Below are 22,035 nucleotides of genomic sequence, written 5' to 3'. Positions count from 1 at the left end.
TAATGCTGTTTAATGGCATTTGCTGTTAACATTATTCACACAAGGATGCTACTGACTTGTAATTCCTTGAAAAGATGATCTTTCATATAACCTGTATTACTGAAATCCTTGAGCTTTTTACCACTACAAAGACTGCAGATGACTTTGTGGGATCTATTAATGCCTCAAGTGACAGAACGCTACAGCACCTGACTAAATACAGAGAACAAAAAGAGAAAAGCAGACCTATAATCACTGTTGCTCAAAAGAGGAAATCCAGGCACTGTGCCAATTCTTGCATTAACTATCACAAATCTATTAAGACATTTCTTCACCTCAATTAATTTGCATTGTACTATTATTAATGGCATAACTCCCGCACTCTTGATTTCAGGGTGCAACACCATTAATGCTACAATGCTCTAACATAAAAACTTCTATAGATCTGGCAAAATTATGAAATGCATATTTAGAAAAATTACCAAGAGGCTGAAGTTGGGATAATGCACTTATTATGTTTACAATGTTCCCATATTACTTCTAATACATAACACAAAGAGTCACAGAAGGACTTAAATCTACGAGGCCAGAAAATAGCTAGATAATTAATTTTTTTTCCCACTCCAGAAAGTTACAGCATTATAATGAATGCTGAAACCTCTCTTAACCTTTTTTTTTGTTATCCTACCTACTCTTTGTACTTTTATGTAAGAATTCCTATATTTTCATTTACATATTGCTCATCTTTTTCTCTAATTTGAAACATGACATACTTAAGCATTTCATAAACTATCCCATTTAGTACAGAACAGTTAGAGGACCTCAGACCAAGGGGGAAAAAGGTTGTATTTCAGTGATTTGTCACGATATGTTCTTTGGAAATTTATATATATGTCACAAGAAATTTATGAAATGCAAGATTTCAGGATTATGGTACCGGAAACAGTTTCTGGTACATCATAGAAAGCTTAGGACTGATGAGTTTTCTGATTGAGATTCTTTTTGGTGAAATATAACTCATCCAGGAAATCTTACAAACAGCAGGAAAACATAAGATATTTTGTGTAAAAATTTAGGGTTTAGCTATTCAAGACTTCTCAAATGCTCGGGCAGCTCTTATGACCCTTAGTCATAACAACTTTAAAGAGGAGATATGATTTAATCCTCACTAGAGTTCCTTTGCATTTAACAAGAGTTAGTTCCCTAAGGCCTGTCTCTCCAACAGGTTATACAAGATTAGGTTTGATTCTCTTTCACTTCCACCATTTACAAAATTTCTCAGGATCCTCTAACCTCAGCACCCCAGAAGCTCACTGGTCATTCTGGAAGGCACAAGGATTATGGAGGAGAGAGGATTGTGGAAGATGCTATTCCTTCTCCCATAGTTTTTGCTTCCTTTCAAAATTATTGATTAATCAATCGACCTAATCTTCCATCCAGTCTACCCAGTCTTCATGTCTAAATAAAAAATGGCTACAGAGTGCATATATCTCTTCTGTGATACTTTGTTCCCTCAGCATGTTTTTCACAGCAGATCAGTGAGATTATGACCACTTTTAATACAACTGAATTTAAATTTTAAAAAAGTGACTAGAATAACACAAGTTATTCTCAGCCTCAGCCTCAGCACTAGAAGCTAAAGTACATGCTACAGAAGCTTCATCCATACAAGTATTTGTATGTTGTGGGTGATTCTTGTTGTCAGGAAGGGCAGTGAGGGCTGAAGGAAAGAAGAGATAAAATTTTAAGTAAGGTGTATCTTCTCCATATTATTAGTATCACATGTTCCAAGATCCTGCCCCTTTCTTTAAAGTGATGGGAAAGGAAACTGCTGCCCAGGAATCTGATATACTAATGTATGATTCTTATCAAAGGGATTTTACTGGCCCACTCAGCACTCAACCAGGAAAAGATTTCCCATTTGGGCTTTAAGTGTTCTCAAAGTTTTGACATATCGCATAAAACAAGCAACCTTAATTCCTTATGACTAATCAAAAGCAAACTACATTCAATTTAATTCTGTACAAGAACCTCTATTCAGAGATCTGCTGCCTTTTTTTTTCCCATTTAACACTTTCAGTTAATTCATCTGAACATTTTAGAGAACTGCTTTTTAGAGAACACCTATATATTCATTCCTCTCTCATCATTCGTCATTAAACCATTTCATTACTGTACCAAGAGTATTCACGCTTCATAATACCACACCCCTGGCAGGGTCTTCCGGAACATTCATTTTGGAATATCTGCATTGCACCTTAAGCCACTGCAAGAACCACCATTGTAGTAGTAGGAGGAGTAGCAGTAATGGTGGTTGTAGTTACAAGGAAGCTTTGAAATGTGGCCTAGAATTACAAGGAGAAGCTAATCCTTTATTTTGATTTACGGCTAACTCTGTAAACCACAGTAGAACTGCATTACTGTAGAGTTGAGATTCCACAGATTAGGAAGCAGAAATTATTAAACCGTCATAATCCAAAACCAAGAAGAAATATTCGTATAGATGTCTTATTTATAAACAGGTAAACATATGCATTTGCTTCATTACAAATGCAACCTTCACTCTGATATGCTGGTTTTCATAGAACACAGTATTACCAATCACAAAATCAGTATCTATATGGATCTTATCTGGTTGTTTTGACTGAAGCTTCAGGAGAATTAAAAGGATTTAAGTCCTCATGCACCTTCCTTGAGGCTTTCTGTGGTCTTTTCAATTTCATTTTGGTTTGCTGATTTGCTCTCTGTCATCAGTACATCCAAATTTGATAAAAGAGAAATGCAACAGATGCCTCAGAGCAGTTTGCACTACAGATAGCACACAATTGCTTACCTGTTTAACTGCATAAAGGAGGCGACTGTAGCAGTACATCATGACCATCACAGGGACGACCAAGCAGAATATGAAGAGACAGATGATATAGGATGTGGACTCAGCTGACTCTGAGGACCAGCGTACTGAACAGCTTGTACCTGCACCTTCTACCCCATAACTGCTCCAACCGATCAGAGGTGGTACAGTCCAGATCAGGGAATAAATCCATGAACCTCCAACTGCCAGCAATGCCTTCCGGTAGTCATCGCTGCGCTTGTTGCACAGGGTGAGAGTGCTGTAGCGCTCGTAGGACAGGACGGCCAGGGAGATCAGGGACACGATTCCTGCAATGAACCAAGCAATATAAATGCTTATTTCATTATTTTGCATGGTATCCATTCCAAATCCCAAGAAATGAGGTGGTCTTTTGGTTATTACGTATTTGAAGCAGCAGTGAAAACTATTTCCATTATTCTCTTTGCCTTAATCCTCACCAGACCTGGCTGCTCTGTCCATTGTGTCAAATTTTGTTTAACTCAGATTTATCTTATATTGGAAGATTTTTATACTTGAGAGATATTCATCTTCCAGTCCGGTTTTCAGCTTTATCTATTACAGTATTACCCAGGGTAAATAGATTTTCTGCCTGACCTAATAAAATGGTGAAAGATTCTCTTGGTAAGAACGATTCCAGTTTTAGCATCCATGAGCATTTTCAAATATTGCATTGACTTTTACACATGCAAAAATAGCTGTATATTCGAGACTGGGAGCCCCATAATGAAAGAAGTTTTTGCTTCTTTTGCTCTGCCCCATCAGCTAGCTGTACCTTCAGTTACGATCACTCATTTGGAAATATCAGACAACCACATCATGACTGTGATATGGCAGGTGGCAACATTATTTACAATTATATCACATCTAATATAATCAATCTAAACAGTGACTTAGATTAATATTGAGCCCTAGGTGTCATATCAGTCTTCCAGAAGACTTAAAAATTGGGTTTGTAGGATATTTCCATTCTCTTTTTCAAGGTTCAAGATCCCAACCCCCTCTACGAAGCTTTATGGTTTTCCATGGCAGGTTCTTAGTCATGACTCAATTGAATGGCTTTTGCTATTTGCTGTGGTTTTGTTCTCCTTGCAGCTTCCTTACAGTTCTTGGAGACACAACACTGCATACCACTTCCAGGATTTGTGAGAGAAGGAACTTGTTTGAAGACATTTAAACCATCTTTTCCAATGGTTTCCAGTCTCCTTCTTTTGGTCCTGTAAGATGTTAAACCTGAGTAGATCTATGTCAGCCCAGTTCCTTCCAGCACTATTTTCTTGATCTTTGCTATTAGTAACCACGAACTATACAGTAGCATTGAGATACGTAGCCTGCCAAAATTTTGAGCGGTACCTACTCCCAACAAATCCATTAACAGAAAACGTCATCTTCAGGGGAATCCACAGCTGTAATCCATTTTCCCAATTTAACTGTCAGCTTCCCCTGTAGCATAGAATGGAGGTGAGTCAGAGATTCCTCTGGGAATAGCACTACTCTACCTGGGCAAAACATCCTCCACATATACCCACACAGGGCACAGTGGGATATTCTCCCCAAGGCACAGCATTCTGCTCCTCTTTTCCTTACAGTTCAAGGACTCATTTCAGACTTAGCTGGATGCAGGCACAGCTATTTCTGTCATCCTGACAACAATTTGCAGTTACTTTGTGCAGAGCTGGGTATGGCAAAGGACCCAAGGGGAATGCAAGCACTGCTCGCTGCAATAGGATGCTTTATTTCTCAGGGGAAGAGAAGGCAAAAAGGTGTGAGGAAAAGGCAACTTTTGAAGAAGAAAACATGTTTCTTGTTACAAGAGTCTACTAAATTATTTTCTGTATACTACTTGGAAGTCAATCCTAAAAAGTAGATGCATTTACAGCTGTAACAGCCCCACTAAATCCAACTGACAAACTGACCTGTTTTAAGGCTAGGCTACTTTAGAGGCAGCGGAGACATTCTGATCGTCCCTCATTTAATCTTATTTCCTACAAAACACTGCTCTTGAAAGCCCTTGGACTCAAGAACAAAGAATCTACTGCTCTCTTCTTGCTTTCAGCCCACACTTATTTATCTTTACTTTCTTAGCAATGCCTCTTTTCCATGCTTTTTCTGCTTGACTAAAAAGCTTCTCGCTATCAAAAACATTTAGCTCATGTAGGTACCTAAGGCAAAAATCCAGGCCTCAGTAAGATGATATAGATCTGTTTCTCTATTTTAGATTAGACAATCGTGGACTAACAGAAAACTTTGGGAACAAGAAATCTCTCTCCTCCCAGCTGAGTGCTCTACAGAAAGGATCTATTGTTCTTGCTGCACCTCTGATGGCAATTGAGGCCACATTTTCCCTACTTCATGAGATGCACTTTTGTTGAGAATACCCTACATTGCTGCATATGCGGTGTTGCCTAGAAAACCCAGATGGGGTGTTCAAACTTCCCTAGCTCAGGGCCCTGCTTCCTGGATGGCTGCTTTCACCACTAGGCTCTCTGGTCAACTCTGGCTGACAGCTCTGCCAGCTCATCCCTGTGGCTGTGCTACTGCCCAGTAGCTTCTCCTGGTGTGTATTGTCATGATTTATGGCATTCATTTACACTTCCTCTTATTTTCACCTATTGCCTAATACAAGGAAGATGTTGGGCTTTTCTCATGCTGGTATTTATGATGGATGGCTTTATGGAGCAGATCTGAGGACAACTGACCATGAATGCAGGATTAATTGCTTTGGGATGTAGAAAAGACCTGTCTTAGACTGGCATAAAATTAATGCTCAGACACTGAATTAGGATCATGGTGATGTCAGTGAAGAATAAATCAAATATTAGCACTCAGACAAAACCACAAAAGCTGCCTTTAAATTATAGAAAATAATTTTTCTTCTCCATACAGAAGAAAATTAAAGACTCTTGATTGCACATGTTGGCAGGAGCCAATTCATCTTCACTCACCTTTTATTATTGAGTTTCACTGACATGACACAAACTGTACTTTTCTCTGGAGGACAGGAACTGTGACACATGGAATCCCAGACCACAAAAGTTCAGAAAAAAATCCAATATTTTTCTTTTTGGCACAGTAAGACTTCAAGGCCTGAACTTTTTAATAGCTCTAAAATTAATACCACTGTGAATTGACTTCTAATACTTTCAAGACAAAAAGGGAAAATGAAGAACACACTGAAGGGGTAGTTCATAAGAGATAATAAAAGAATTCAGCATTCTGCATGTGGTTTAATTTACTAAGGCCAGCTAACTTTTTAGAAAAATTACAATTACTTTCAAAGAACAGAACAGGTACTTTGAAAGACAAAAAGGGATGAAATTAAGAGCCTAAATCAAAATAAAAATTAAACAAGTAGCTTTTTCCAACCGTGAGATACATTCAGCTGAATTGGCTGTAATGAAAACATCTATTACCCAGGTGAGGAAGAAATGGGAACAACAGAGGCCATGGCAACCCTCTCAGTCTACTTTGTGTGGCCCTGTGCAGCATATACAAAGTCACAAAATGTGCCCTGACCCTCTATACTGCAACACTGCAGCTCCATCCAACCTTACTGATGGAGGGCCTTTCACCTTAACACAGAAGCCAAGAGTGTTCAAAACCAAACCAGGATGCACATCAAGCAATAAGCTTGTTCCAATGTTGTGGTAGATCAGCTCTAATATCCCTGATTGGTAAGAATATCCTCAGCCTTTTAATTAAAACAAACAACCCCCCCAAAAAATAACTTTTTTTTTTTAATCTCACTCTTTTATTAGTTTAATAGCTGAATCCTAGAAATATACCACTATCATTTGATCAATTATAATGGATACACTGGCCTAATTTGATGGACTGAAACAACATAATTTCACAACAAAGGCAAGACCAGGTTTTATGTTTTAGTTTGACACTGGCTGGAAGTAAAATACAGACATCAGGTGCGTAACAGTGAATAGGCTGCCAGCAAAATTGATGATTGCCTTGTCCTTTATATGCTTTTCAATAGAACCCAGTATGATCCTCCCCATAATTTTTCCAGGTACTGATTTTACACTAACAGGCTTGTAGTTTCCTTCGTCCTCCCTCATGCCCTTCTTGTAATCTGGTTTGGCTAAAGTAGAATAAAGCTTCTCACTTTTCATTGTGCCTCCTAGCTTTGCCTCTCAAGAGTTTCCTTAATGCCATGTGCATTTAACTGCTGTGACCTTTGCCAGAAATCCTGCAGTTATCTGGTATTCTATTTCATGCCCTATATATTGCAGTCAGAGGAATTAGTGAGAATCTCAGCTTTAAAACAAAAAAAACAATTAAATACTTTAGAATTCTCTCTGAGGAAAAGATTTGAGGAGAAGACTTGAATGCAATCTACATGCTCTTAATAACCAGAAATCAAATTAAAAAAATTAATGTAAGTTATAAAAAGGAAGAAAATAATTATAATTTTAAAGTTAATCATAATGCTTTATGCCAACATTTCACTCTTATTGTGCAGCAACATTTATGACTGGGTAGACTGCATATATTAATTTCACATGAATAATTTTTTCGAAAACTGCAATAAAATTAGGTTTATGAATTGCAAATCTAAATAGAATTTGATTCCAGCAAATATTTAGGGCCTCAAGCTGGTACCTAGCCAAATAAGTTCACAGGAGTCAATCACAGTGAGAAATGTAATTTGCTCCCCCAACATTTCACGCATATACAGGAACAAAGATGAGGTTCTCACTGAAAGATGACAAAAAATCCACTGCAGATTTCATTACAGGAATAGATAATTATTCAAAAGTTAACCATGGAAATAGATGACTTTGAGACAACTTGGAAGTGGGGCATGAGGCTTTTCTACACAGCAATTAGTTGCAGGGAGTGCAAGAAATTAAATTTCAAGTCATAAACCAGGACAGGCATCTATTTATAGGAGTATCATCTGAGACATTATCTACTGTTTACTTTATTTAAGGATCTGTACATTTTTCCCTGGCAGTACAGCACAGAGTATGCTGTGAAAGGCACAGCAAATCGTTATGCTTTGTTCCCATGAGTCCCAGCTAAAAGTGTTACATTTTCTTATCAGTTCTTGCTGGTTTGTGCTGCTCACTGATGTAGTAATTGGAAAGGGGACACAGCTCACCCATGGTCTGTAGGTTATGAAAAACTGAGAATCACATAGAGTTAGCCTACACTGGGTCAATGTTTTGATTACTAATTTAGGTATATTTGTCCTCTTAAATCTCCTGAAGGTCATTATCCTACGTGATGGTTAGAGTTCTGGAGCATTGTGGTTGTATGATGTAATGTATACCCTGCCCTGTGTTATCAAGGACCAGGGGCAATGAAAAGAAGCCACAGGTAACCTTAGGCAGACTGAACTTGGAGGAATGTAATAGTACCTTCTTCAGCAAGGAACTAATCAAGCAAAACTAAATCCAAGGGCCTGCAAAAACCCAAGATAGATTTACCGCATCCAATCTCAACGCTAGTGGATTTTACCCACTCACAGGCATTCTCTCACAGCTTTCATTCACTCACACTCTCACACCCACAAACCCACAAGTACAACGGTCTGTGCTGAAGAAGTCTGTACAGGATCTCTCTTGTCCAACAGAGAGAACAGCAGACCCCACCTATCAGTTTGTCAAACCCCTTGCTTACAGCTATCTGGCAAAAAAGCTGGGTTTTGGATAGAGCTTTTATACACTTTTATACACTTTTATACACTGTCATTATGAAATCATCCATTGCTTATGAATCCTGCCCTTATGAACCTTGTATGTCTCTCTGTTTGCATTTCTTCATCTGGAAAACACGTTTGCCTGGAATGCACTCACTTGCACAGGCCCCATGTCTTTCATGATGAGCTACCAGGGAAAGAAATGGCAGGTGTACCATGCTGTACCCTTGATGTCATGCTCCTCTCAGTAGGGTGCAGGATCCTCCACTGATGAGTTGTCACACTCTGTTCTTATCAGCACACAGTCCTTCAGGCTTGCCTGAGTCAAAATATGTGCTTGGTTTTACTGCTGGGAACAGCGTTCTTCATTACCTGCACAGGCTGCGCTCACTCTTCTTCTATGCTGTGTTCAGGTGTTTACATACCTTTCGCTTCATGAATCATCTGTACCAACCTTGGTAACTCCATAGCAAGTCGATACATCTCCCAGTACCACTGTAGCCTGTGGCCAGCCCAAACCCAGCTGCCAAGACCGAGACAGGGCAAAATGCAGCTGACACTGGTGCAAGGCAGGGAAACAGAGTGTGCCTGGCTGTTCTGCTGCTGAGACCCATGGCAGGATGGTGCCAGCTGAGCACCCCCCAGCGCGCATCAGACCATCTGCCAGCCAAGTACAAAATGCAGAGGGGAAGTCAAGGGGATAGTAAATGCTGGGGTTCCCACATGGCACCTACAGGACCCTGTGCTAACCCCAGGAGGGCCTGCCAGTGGTAGAAGTTAACCAAACGCAAGTCCAGCCATCGCTGCTTAAATGTGTTGCTGAAGGAAGAGAAAATGGTGATGTTTCATACATTTATGAGACTCCATTCATATATGTGTGTGCATGTAACACCTATTCCTGTGAGGCAGCTTTAACATAATATTCTGGGAAGAACATCATGCACTTGGAAGTGGAAGAGGAGCATGAACCAGCAGCTGGCAGGTTGGGACTCACCAAAAGTTTCACCTTTGCTTGTGCAGTCAGGCCACTGTGCGGTGATGAACAGTGAACTCAGAGAGGCAGCAAGAAAGAAAGTGCACAGTGCTGTAAGGACATTAGCAGGGATGGAAGAAGCATGCTCTGGTCTCCACTTAGAAATGCTGTGTTGGTAAATACCTAACACAAGCAATAGGTAGGTTTCTCAGGATCACTGTGTCCTAACACAACTATGTTCCCTTCCTTCTAGACCCTCAGTTTTCAGCTGCTAAATCTGCTCTTCCATTAGCTGGATAATATGCTAAAAAGCTCTGTGGCACTATGAGATGGAGATAAGATGTAGGTGCACCTCAAGTTGAGAATATTGGGGAATCCTGTGCTGAGGTATTCTGCTGTTTCTTCTTGACAACATCGTTGACTGTTCTTGTTTAAGGACTTAAATGTAAACAGAGACTAAGAAACAGCACTAAGAAACAACCCTCTTCAAATGAAGGCTCTTAATACCTCAATTTTAAGGTTTTAAGTTTAATTCCAAGTTGTCCTACTGAATGGTATTACATAAATATGTCACTGAGTTATACAAAACTAGTCTGATCAGTGACTCAGGGCTGTTTTCAAGGGAAATAACTTTCCTGAATTTAAATGAGAGTATTTCTGTTAGTTCTCTACAGAAATAAAACACTCCACATGTGTAAATGAAACATAAACAATTTAAGCAATGTAAGTCATGACCTTTCCAACATATTTATATTTATATATCTCCATAGAAGTCTTTCTGAAAACATATCCTATTGTATGTGCCCATCTATCACAGTCCATCAGGGACTGTGCATGAAATACAAATTGGAAGATCTGGTATTCACAAGAGAGGTTTGAAAGAAGAAAGAGGTAAAAAAAAGGCAACAATACCTTTTGCTAATGGTTGCTTAATCTTCAGGAGAAATTTTGTTAGCTCTGGGCCAAACTACCTTACTAACAACTGCCACAGCATCGAAGACTTTATGTGGGTGCACATAGAGCAATCCATTCTATCATCAGTTTAACTTCCATTTGTTATGTATGGATTTAATGTTAATGTTAATATTGATAAGTAAAACTAGTGGGCTCTGTTTCCCTTAAAGTCAATGCATTTCTTCCACAAAAATACAGTGATCACCACTGATGTAGTTGCTGCCATCAGAGACTGCCTTGCAGGTGAGTATATAAGAATATTATAACAATAAAAGCAGAAACTTCCAAAAGCTGATTTGTTGACCTGACTTTCTCACAGAATGTGCACTTCAGTAAAGCATCAAAAACTATTCAGTCACAACATCACAGAGGAAGAAAGAACAAAACTCTTAATTCTGAAAAAAAAATAATTCTATTTTGCTTTCTAGCTCTGAGTCTCGTAACATACATTTCATTGCTATAGTGAAGATAGGGAAAAACCTATGTCATATACAGTCTCCAGTGAGAGTCTTGTATGATACGGGGATTGCCAAAAAGTGGCACTGAGAATGTTGACTGGCCTGCAAAATCTGGGATAGGCGGCCCAGAATGAAACAAATTCAGTTAAATTAATAAAACACAGTTAAGTTAGCTAGCAACTTTTACAGCCACTAGGGCTACTGAGAAGGTAACATCAAACCAGCAAATCTGAGAGAGAAACAAATGAGAGATTGTGAATATGGGATTTCACAAAAATATTATTATCAAGGGTTCTGGTTTTTGTTGGGGGTGATTGGGTTTTTTTGAGTGGGTTTTTCTATTTTTTGAGATGAGAAGCACAAACAAATATTCAGAAGGGATGTAAACAGATCTGAAGTGGCAGACATCTGTGGTTACTGTTCCTTCCTTGCTAACCCCCAGAATATTATCCACTTTTTCCTTTTCCCTCCCCAAAAGAGCAGCTCATATTTTATGAGCTGCCAGCAGATTTTGGCAGAAGACCCAACGTTTCCAGAGTTAAAAAGAAAGCCTGATGAACCTAGAAGACATTTCAGAGTTAAGATGAATAGACCCAAAGCGAGCACTGGTCTTGGTGGACAACCAACCAGCCTGACTTGCCTGATATTTACGGCTCAGTATCTACACTTCAGTGAATAAACAAATCACAACAGATCACTTTATGATATAGCAAAACCACAATGTGAATATAACAACTCCTGATAAGTTCAGTGCTAATATAGATGATATGAACTGCAGAGGTCTGCATGGATGCCCCAATAACTGACAGAAGCAGCTGAGAATTGGATGTGCTTCCAAAACACTATTAGCTGTATTTGGATATGCCTATTAAATATTTATATGATAAGCATAGAATAAATGGTCCAAAAAATCAAATATTCTTGCCTTTAGTGACTAATTCTAGTAGAATGCTTCCACATATTAGTGATGAGATTACTATTTCCTTTTGATTTTTAAGGCGTTAGAAGCACTTCTACCTATTTAAAATTGAGAAAATATTTCCCACATTCATTTGTTACACATTAGCAATTACAAATAGTTTCTAAATGCTTTCAAAATACAGGTGACCTCAGATATTAACAGTTCTCTTTAAATAGAAATAAATGCGCCAATTGCTGTTTATCTAATGCCTGTAATTATTTGTTTTCGTTTGCTAAGATGTCTTGGAATCATGAGTCCATTAGAGCAGGCAATCATTCCTTTCTCCAAAGAATTATCTTCCTGCTTAACTCTAATGGGAATCACAATTTAACTGTGTGCTTGAAAGAAATCACTGAGAAATCACTGTTGGATCCAAGCCTGCTGGAACAAATCTGACAATAAACACTACCAGTCCTGTTCAGTAAATCTTTTGTGCTCTTTTCACTCAATATTCATTTCTATTTTCATCCTTTGTACAACACACCCTTCGTGTTTGGTGATACCTCAATACAGACAGCATGTATTACTTTGAATGGCAAAAAATTATCTAGGGGTTTTTTCTTTCTTCCCCCCTCCTGGGTGAATTTTTAAACCTGTACACGTTGTGCTTTAAGGGTGGTCTTTCGCTGTATCTGGTGATTTAATGTATCACTGAGTACTACTATACTTATCTACTATGTTATTAATATGCCTATTCATCAACCAACCAACCAACTCCCAGAGGCATAAATATAGCGAAGAATTCCCTTTTGCATCTCAGTGGTACCAGCATAGCACAAAAATAACCTCGAACACTAATTTCTGGCTCACTTTCCATATGTTATGCAGGATCCCTTTGCGTTCTGGAAAGCAGGCTAGCACTTGCAAATTCAGCTTCCTAAATTGGCTGCCTCCGTATCAGTATATTTATTCTGCTGCCTTAGGGAATCAGAATAAGAAATAATGTCAGCACTAGATGGAGCTCCTGTACAGCAACATCTCAGGAGAAATCTTTAGGGCTTGTCTGCACCTGAAAAGCAAAGATGGATATACAGTGCTAGCATAGCAGGAGGATGCTCTCAGGGCAGTCAGGTTCACTGCAGCATTCCCATGCCCACGCTGTCCTGCAGGATCCCAATTCCCTGACAGGACTGCTCCTTTTGAAATGTGGGGGCATCCCCAGGATCTTCTTTCACGCTGAGGAACTGCACAGACAACTTGTAGTCTTAAGGGTCTTCTACACACGGGATATAGCACCAAGTAAGTTAAGAGGTGAAATTACAGTCTATTATCATCTACCAGCTAATGAGGTAAGTGTCCACCAGAGCACACTTAAGTAACTTCCTTTTGATGAACCTCTGCTTTCTCACTGAATACAGCTGCTCATTTTTAATAATAAGAGTATATGGTGCTAAAAATGCCAAGGTTGTGGGTTTGATCCCTGTATGGGCCATTCACTTAGAAGTTGGACTCGATGATCCTTGTGGGTCCCTTCCAACTCAGAATACTCTCTGATTCTAGAGATTTTCCATAATCCAGCGTTTTTTCAGCAGTTGCCCTTCCTAGAAGTGGAACACACTACAAATATTAACTTAGAATTCTGAGTCAAGTTTCTGTCATAAAGTCTAGTGGTCAAACTGGTTTTTATACCAACTAGGTATTAACTGGTCAATAAATATTTTGTCTGATACTATGAATGCAGTCTCAATATATGTTGACAAGTCTTTACACTGCCATTGAACCAAGAATTTCTTGTTCAGTCTTGCGACCCAACAACCTCACATATTATGGAGGTGAGATGAAACACCAGAGAAGGCTGCTACTATCTTTATCCAAGATCACTTTGCTGGCTAAAGGATGTGCAGTGAGAAGTGGTAGGCTCCATCCCTTAACCCCTCAGAATGACCTCAGAGAGGAGATCTTTTGCTACATCCATTAAGAAATTAGTTGTAACCAATGCAGACAGAAATCCTTTGCAGTACATTTCATCCAGTTAATGAGTCTAATCTGCACCACTGAATAGATTGATGGAAATTGCACTAGAGAGCAAGCAGTGGGTGTATAAGGAGGTATGACATACTTCAACAAGCCAGAGTTGCTACCATGGGGGGAATCCAGACCTTACTACTTCATTTGAAGTCTTTGACAGTGCCATGCAGACAGGTTGATAAAGCAATTGATAAAGCCTACTTGGATTTTCAAACCACTTTGACAAGCCTAAAGGCTCTTAAGGATAGTAAGCTGCCTTGCAATAACAGAAATCTTGACATGAATAAATAATTGAGTAGGGGCAGGAAATAAAGAACATGAGAAAATAATTAGTTTTTTAGTGGAAATTGTGGCCAGAAGTTCCCCACGGATCTGTGCTAGGCCCTGGGCTATTCAGCACATTAATAAATGATCCGGAAAAGATGGTAAAGAGGGAAGTTTGCTTATTACAGTATGCTGAATAACTCAAAATCAACAAAAACTGACTGCAAAGTACTGCAGAACAACTGTATGAAACTGAGCCATTGAGCAGATGAAATGCAATACTGATGTAAACTGCCATATGTGGAGAAAAACAGACCTAGCTTTAAATACACAGTGATTACTTCTGACTGACTTACTGCTCTGCAAAGAGAGTTATGATAGACAGCTTTACACAAACCACTTCCACTAAGAAGCAATGCTCAGCAGCATTTAGAAAAGCAAACATCAGGGTTTAATAGAAAAGGAAAAAAAGAAGGCAGGGGAGGGGAGGGAAGGGAAGGGAAGGGGAGGGGAGGGGAGGGGAGGGGAGGGGAGGGGAGGGAGGAGAGGGAGAGGTGATTTGAAAAGGTGGATGAAGGAAGATTATTTAGTGTTTCTCATAATATAATAATTGGGTTTTCAATTGAAATCATCAGGTTGCAGACTCAGAATTAACAAACAGTAGAAGGTACTTTTCTTTGGTAAGGAAGAAGTGGAATTCCTTGGCATATTATATTGTGCATACCAAAATTTTGCAGGTTTCCTAAAAGCAAGCGGCATGGAAGATAAATGCAGGAAGACCTATTAGAATCAAAAGTACTATTTTAGGAAAGACATCTCTACACCACAAATCACAGGCTGCTGGGACTACATAGTGGAAAAATACCACTAGATGCTGATAGTTATACTAACTTTAAGTTTAGTATTCTAGAAGTATAGCTAGGTGAAATACTTTGAATGGCAAATACTTAGTACATATATACAACCCTTCGCAAAGCACAACTATTATTTAGTTATTGAAATGATAAGAAGGAACAATTGCAGCAGAGTAAGAGGCCATTACCTGTTTCTATCTGCTATTAATATTTCTTTACCAAAGGTCTGAGTGCCCAGAAAAATAATAACACTCGTAAAACTCCTACTCATACTCATCCTTGTTAAACACCCCTTGGTGCACTGACCTATAGAGAAAAACTGTTACATTGAGGAAACCAGATGGTGGTACATCTACCGCTGTTATCTCAAAGAATATTAAGCTCCGGCTTTGTCTTGCCTCATAACCTGCTTTCTACCCATTAGAAAAAGCCTATTTAAATCCTGACTGGCATATTTATCTGGCAGCCTTTCATCCTATTCCTGTGATGCAGTCTTTGCTTCTCACAAGGATATTACATAGAAATACATTTTCAATTTTAAGAAGTACACACAGTAAAGCAATCCCCAACAACCTCATGCAGCCCCTGCTGGTCCTCAGCCCTCTTGGGTGGCCACACATTCTTTCTGTGAAAACTGAGCAGTTCAAAAACAGAGCAAAAGTTGTCAGTTTGGATAAATTAGGGCAAACTACTAGGATTTGTTACAAAAACTTGCATGGAGAAGAATTGCTTCGTGCATTACAGTCAGTGTACAGAACATATACATAATATACGCCCAAATACCATGTACATACTCCACCCTTTCATTAAGAGGCAGAAATTATAACTCCTCATGCCCACCATATTAATTCCTGCCCTAGAACTGTTTCTAATTAACTCCTGCTGAACTTACACTAAGGCAAACAGATCAGCCACAGACATGGCCATCCCATGAAGTGCTTGTTCTGCTGCCAGCAATGAAAGGAAAGGCGATGCAGCCTGACCTGCTCTGCCTTGGGCTGCCTGCTGCACAGTACCCTAAACAGTTCACCTAATTTCATTAGGGTGATTAAATGTGTCAGTAACACCATAAACAGCCTGAGGCCAGAACAGAAATAACTCACAAACTGTAAATTTGGCAAACAATAATGCTTCAGCATGCACATGCAATGCAGATCCAACTGTAATCAACCATTGCGTGTCCTAAATTTTCATAAGGAGAAGTTAAAGGGGATATATGTTTTTGTAAAATTCATACCATTTCTTAGGTCAAAGTGCTATTCCAGTACTATCTCAGAGGTCTGTACTAGACTTGGACAACACTTAGAGATTAAGCAATAAAATATCATACATATGAATTAACTAATGGTTTTGAAACTTGGAAATTGCCAGAGTTCTAATCTAAGCAAAGTTTTACATTGCTGTTTTCAAGATTATCAGACTAGTCCTTATGAAAAATTTTCACAATCAAGTCTGCTTTTTTGATGCCTTTTTTTTTCTGATAGTTATTTGGTCCTGAACAAATTTCTACTGTTATAAATCTCCTCAAAAATAATTCAGAATAAAACAGTTTCCATCTATTGACTCATCTGAAGCCTGTTCACTTTGATTCCTTCTTGCCATAGTTATCTACTATTTTTCTGCACTTGATTGCATTAGTGAAACAAATAGAAACAATAGAAAATGTGAAGGGGAAAGAAACAATAGAAGATATAATTGAAAAACACACTAGAAAAATAGCAGATAGTGATTGCCTGCCTCTAATAAAAAACTGTGAAATATATGTAGATTTTCAGCTTACCCCAGCAAGTCACTAGCCTTCTGCATTGTGGCTGCTATATTTTCAAAAGGAACAGTAGAATTCCGTATCTGGCCATAGGATGAGATTGTACTTCCAACTTATTGGCATCTGCCTGTAAAACAGGTTTAAGAAACTGCAAACAGGAAAAGTAACATAGTTTTACCACATTTTGGAAAGACTTGTTGGCTGAAATAGCCCAGAGCAACCAAGCCCGATGCTGATAGCTGGCATGAGAAACCTTCAGCTGAAGCAAGAGAAGTCTGGCATTGTTATAACATGGTGGTTTAAAAGATGGTACCTAGGTGACCTTGATTAGAGGCATTACCATCTGGACCAGATGAGAGGGGAGTCAAGCAGCCTCCAGGGACCTTGAGACTTCACCCATGTATGGGGTGAATGCTCACCCATCTGCATCCCTTGATCCACACTAGGCCAGCACAGCATGGAGGAGAGAGAGGGGCAACCAGGTCCTGAGCTGCTCAGGAGTCAAAGTACAGGGACATCTCACAGAAATGGGATGGTGGGATGCTAGGGGGAGGAAATGCCTACTTGGAGTGACGCTCCGTTGCATTTGCTGTCTGCAGATATCAAATACTCCTCCTGTCTGTATCAATTATGGAAAAATTTGGAGCAGACAGAGGTGATTTTTACTTAGTATTTAAAAAACCCCAAACAACTCATAACAAAACCAAATCCACAAATCTTCCAGTAATAGGAGGCATTTCGATTTTTAAAGTAGTGAATCATGTTAGCTGAGAAATCCACAGAAGCAGTAAGTGGTCTGCGAATCAATACAGGCTGTAGTTTATTATTAGACATTACTGCATCTTTGGTTCCAGAAGCAGTTTTTCAGCTAGTGTTGATGTGTAGAAAAACAAAAATGTAAACAGGATAACTCCGGCTTTCAAAGAAATTTATTTTTCCATGTGAGCACACTCTTTTAACAAATTATTTTCTCACTTAATAGACTTTTCTAACTAGAAAAGTGGCAGAAACACTAACATTGAAAAACAAACAAAAAAAAAGAACCCAACCCTAGTTATTACTTTAAGTATGAAGTATTTGCCACAGCTGAGAAAATAGGGGAGGGGGAAATGAAATTAGTAGTTATCACCCATTATTGTGTTGTTATTTGGAACTATGCCAATGGTTCTGTATCCCTTTTATCACTGAAAAGCCTGTAAGTTTAATTTGCTTACTAGACCAGAAGATTCAGCTTAAATGCTTCCTAAAAAAAAAAAACCATAAAAAAAAAAACATAGAAAATGAATGTAATCAGTTAAGAAAATGTCACTGGGTATACAACTTCAATTTAAACAGCCAAAGATAATATCCACTCCCTGGTATACCTCAGGGCCTACAAGGGAAGCTTAAAAATTTTCCAGAAATTACTCAATTCTGTCCCGATGTGTCAGCATGCAGATGGTCTAAACAATTCCTAGAGATTATTACACACAGAGTTAAAAATAATATGATTCGTCTTTCACAAGCAAAGCCCATTAAACACTTTTTTTGGATTGAATGTTGCTTATTTACTGGGCTCTAGTTTATTTCATTATACCCACTGAACGACCAAAAAGCCAGCTACAATTTCATGACATATTTCTTCACATCTGTGTGACTTGACTACCAGCAGAGCTGGTTTCTGCTTTTTCTTAAATTAACAGAAAACTGACATCAGGCATATTGCATTGCCTGCATTATCGCCATGACCCAGGATAAGGAAAAAGGGCCTGCAAATGTCAATGATTAAACCTGAACTCCGACAGAAATGCTGTTCCATCATCTCCAACAGAGCTTACAGACATGACCTTTCGGATTCAATTCACCATCAGGATAATTTTTCAAGAAATCCAATGTGGTCTTTGCCTTTAAGCTCCTATTCACAGTGTCCATGTGAATTGATGTTATTTGTGTACTTCCTTGCATAAAGTCCCTAGTGTTCTGCAACATGATTCATAACATAGAACCAAAACTATGCAACCAAACTGCAGGCATGGCTGCCCAATAAGGAAGCATCAAACATAGACAGAAATCTGTAGTCACTTGAACATGCATGGAAACAGACTTTGGGCATGGGCTGAACATGGTTTTACATTGACAGCCAACAACTATGCACAAAAAATGCCAAAGTTACTCATTCCCTTACAGAATTCTACTGTTCTTCTGACCCTCTGTCCAGGGACACATACACAAGCTGTTGATAACTCTGCATGTTTTTTGCTGTTTTCTTTTGTACAGGCATTAGGAAAACAGATTCTACATTATCATACAACAAAATTCGTCAGAAAACATTAAGGATGGCAGCTAAGAGAAAATATGTCTCCACCTTCACCTGGCTGCTGCTGAAAGCTGAGGGCACCTGAGGATCAGTGATCAGAGCACACTCTAGTTCCTGTTTAAGCCATGTGCTTGAATTTCTGCTGTACTGAAAGCTGAGATAGGGGAGAAGGAGGAAAATGTCGAGGTTCTGGAGCGCTCCACAGTCCTACTGCAGTATGACGTGGAGATGGGGCTCAGCTAGAGCTGCCCAGACCAGGGAAGGGAGAATTAACCATGCCTGGTAATACAGACACCAACTGCACACCACAGGATCTGACCTAACACCGTTGGGCATCAACACCCATAATCTGTAATGCCTTATAAACACAGGCAAATTGAATGACATCTTCGATGATGCTCTGTCATAATGAAGGCAAAACCTTCTCTTATCCTAAACCAGCGTTCAAGCACCTACCAGACTGAAGTCTCTGATTTCAGGAATAACACTTAAAGTACAACATAAGGTCTTCCATTTCCACTTTCTCTGCATAGCATGGTTTCTCCTTTATCGCATTTTCCAAAACTTTCTCCCAAGTTGTCTCCCTACTTCAAGCATGTAAACCGAACAGAGAAGCCCAGTATTTATGCTCTACAAATTGCCTGTAGGAGGAGCAGACAGCATTTTCCCTACATGATGAATTTGAGATCTAAAGATCAGAAAGAGGACTTGGGCACCCCTTCGTGAAAATACAACAGATGTCTTAAAAATACTCACTCTTGAACAACTATTCTAAGTGATTTCAGCTTTGTGCAGTGTTTAATGCCTATAGGAAATGGAAATAAACCAAACATCCCAGAAGAGGATACTGAAGTGGGGAGGGAATTATAAGCAAAAGTAAGAAAATTACAGAAAGAATAAAGGAGCAATAAGCACCCTATTTGTGAGGGTTGTCTCATGACTCCAGAGAGGTACAGAGCAAGTATCTACCCCTGAGCTTGGGTTCCTTTCATAGCCAGTGGAAATAGAGGGGTTCTTGTAGGGCACAGCTCATACCATCCTGAAGAGAATGTCTCAAATGCATCAGACAGTTTGCATGCTGGCAATACAAATTTGGTTTTCTATTGATTATAAAAGAAGCCTTTGGGATTGGAAAATGGTTTTAGTCACACGATTCCATCTGTCTCTAAGGGAGAACATTTAATTTTTCTCTAAGAGCATTTCATTTTTCCATGTAAATATGGCCCTGAAAGGTGTAATTAATAATATACCACTACCTCATTGATTAATTATTTAAACAAAAAGTATAGCAGGCTAACTTCAGTTTCTCTAGAGAGGAGATGCCAAAGAGGAATTCAGATTACATATCTTTTGAATAAGTACTTTCCCGTTTCCATTTACTATACAATCTAATGCATATCGAGTGCTTGAAATTTTGTGGAAAAATTCAGGACAAACTATCAGTTGTAACACTGTATTAAAATAACTAAAGCCCTCTAGGTAATGATGTTTCTCCTCTTTTAGATGAAGGAACTATAAGCACCTTTGACCTAATTCCATGAGTCAGGCACCTTTTTTTCTACCACTCTCTTTGATCCAGCAGAGTATTTCTGCTACTGACCAACCACTGATGAAGGTTTGCACAGGTCAGACTGACTGCAGACATAACAGTGAGTCAATGCACTTCAAACAGAGAACATTTCTAGGGTCTGTCTGCAGAACTATGTTTTCCTAAACATTACTGATTAGTTGTTCTTGCTATCAGCTTTATTTATAGATATATCACCTCTAATCCCATCCCAAGACCACTTCAAAAGGAGCTATCCATGGTCTGCATCCAGGTGAGGAGCTGCTAAGTGTGGCTTTGCACTGAGAGATGAGAACTTGCTGCATCAAGGCTCAGAAAACTTTGGACTTGAACTCTTGCAGGATCAAGCCCAAGGAGATTATGTCTTTACTCATGGAAATAAATGTGTCTTTTCACAGGAGAGTCATTTTTTACATCTGAAGTCTCAACTGCATCTCATAAACAGGGAGTTTCCAGTATGTTAGAAGTCTGTACTCGAAAATAAGTATATTAGTTTAGTGCAGGGAGCCTAAAACAGAGCATATGAAATCAAGATAAAATATTAAGAAGAGAATTATTTTTAAGGCATTTGTTCAAGGCAGCTGAACTTTAAAGAAAAATCATGAGCAGTTCCATTTCTTATTCTGTGTCTTCTCTGCCAGTTTATAAGGGAATAATTCAATAACTGATTTAATATGACTAAGAAGATTATCTACTCATAGAGTTGAGTGCTACAGGATTTCTAAAAAGATTAACTTTAAAGTCCTCATTTAGATATGACCTTGGTTTATCAATGGACATAAAGACATGTCTACATGCCCTACTTCAGTACAAACAGGTTTAGGAAAGTAGCCCTCCCCAGCATCCAGGACAGACGGGATGTTGTGCAGGAAGACACAGCCTCGAGTCACACAGCTTTCACATGGCATAGGCATCTCTGGGTCCTGTAATCTCAATTCATTTTTAACAATGAAATTTGGGAATCAACTTCTGAGTCAAACTTCCAGGTACTTTAACAACCATGAAGGTTAAGAAAGAGAAAACAACCAGCAGACACCTGAAAACAAGAGCTAAGAGGTCAACAGTCACAGAAATATCCCTGCTAGTAATGTGCCTTGAAACTTTTCCAGCATTAGAATCTAGTGTTGGATTTCTGGAGCCAGAGCAAGCTCTTTGTCTTTCCCACATGTATTAATCTACTTAACAGTTAATCATGATATGACGTATAGTAGTGATTCTGAAAATGAACTCCAGAATTCATCTGGGCCCAAATTCTGCTTATCCTACATATTTGGGAAGTCTACATTAAGGGAAAGTTTCTGAAAATTTTCATCTGTCCAGAGATTTGTAGTGTTTAAAAAGGCACTGGAGAGACTATGCTGAGATGGACAGAACCGCAAGACAAACTTAATCTTAGGATAGCATATCACTTCATGTATATATGGTCTCTATAGGATTACTTTACTAAATAATATATTTTTCCTAAATTAAC

General features: G+C 38.9%; 1 protein-coding gene across 1 annotated transcript in view; it reads right to left on the bottom strand.

Moving 5' to 3' along the window:
• Nucleotides 1-22,035, bottom strand: part of LOC113985754 (pinopsin-like) — a 78,010-nt gene that overhangs the window by 44,626 nt on the left and 11,349 nt on the right. The window contains exon 3 of the mRNA XM_027716756.2: nucleotides 2,813-3,138. Coding sequence (XP_027572557.1) covers nucleotides 2,813-3,138 — 326 coding nt within the window. The remainder of the gene's footprint in view (nucleotides 1-2,812; nucleotides 3,139-22,035) is intronic.

The sequence above is a fragment of the Pipra filicauda genome, unplaced genomic scaffold, assembly GCF_003945595.2.
Source record: "Pipra filicauda isolate LSUMZ 115617 unplaced genomic scaffold, ASM394559v2 scaffold74_size2892960_pilon, whole genome shotgun sequence".
In the NCBI taxonomy this organism is placed as follows: domain Eukaryota; kingdom Metazoa; phylum Chordata; class Aves; order Passeriformes; family Pipridae; genus Pipra; species Pipra filicauda.
This window is presented reverse-complemented; position numbering and strand designations above follow the sequence as displayed.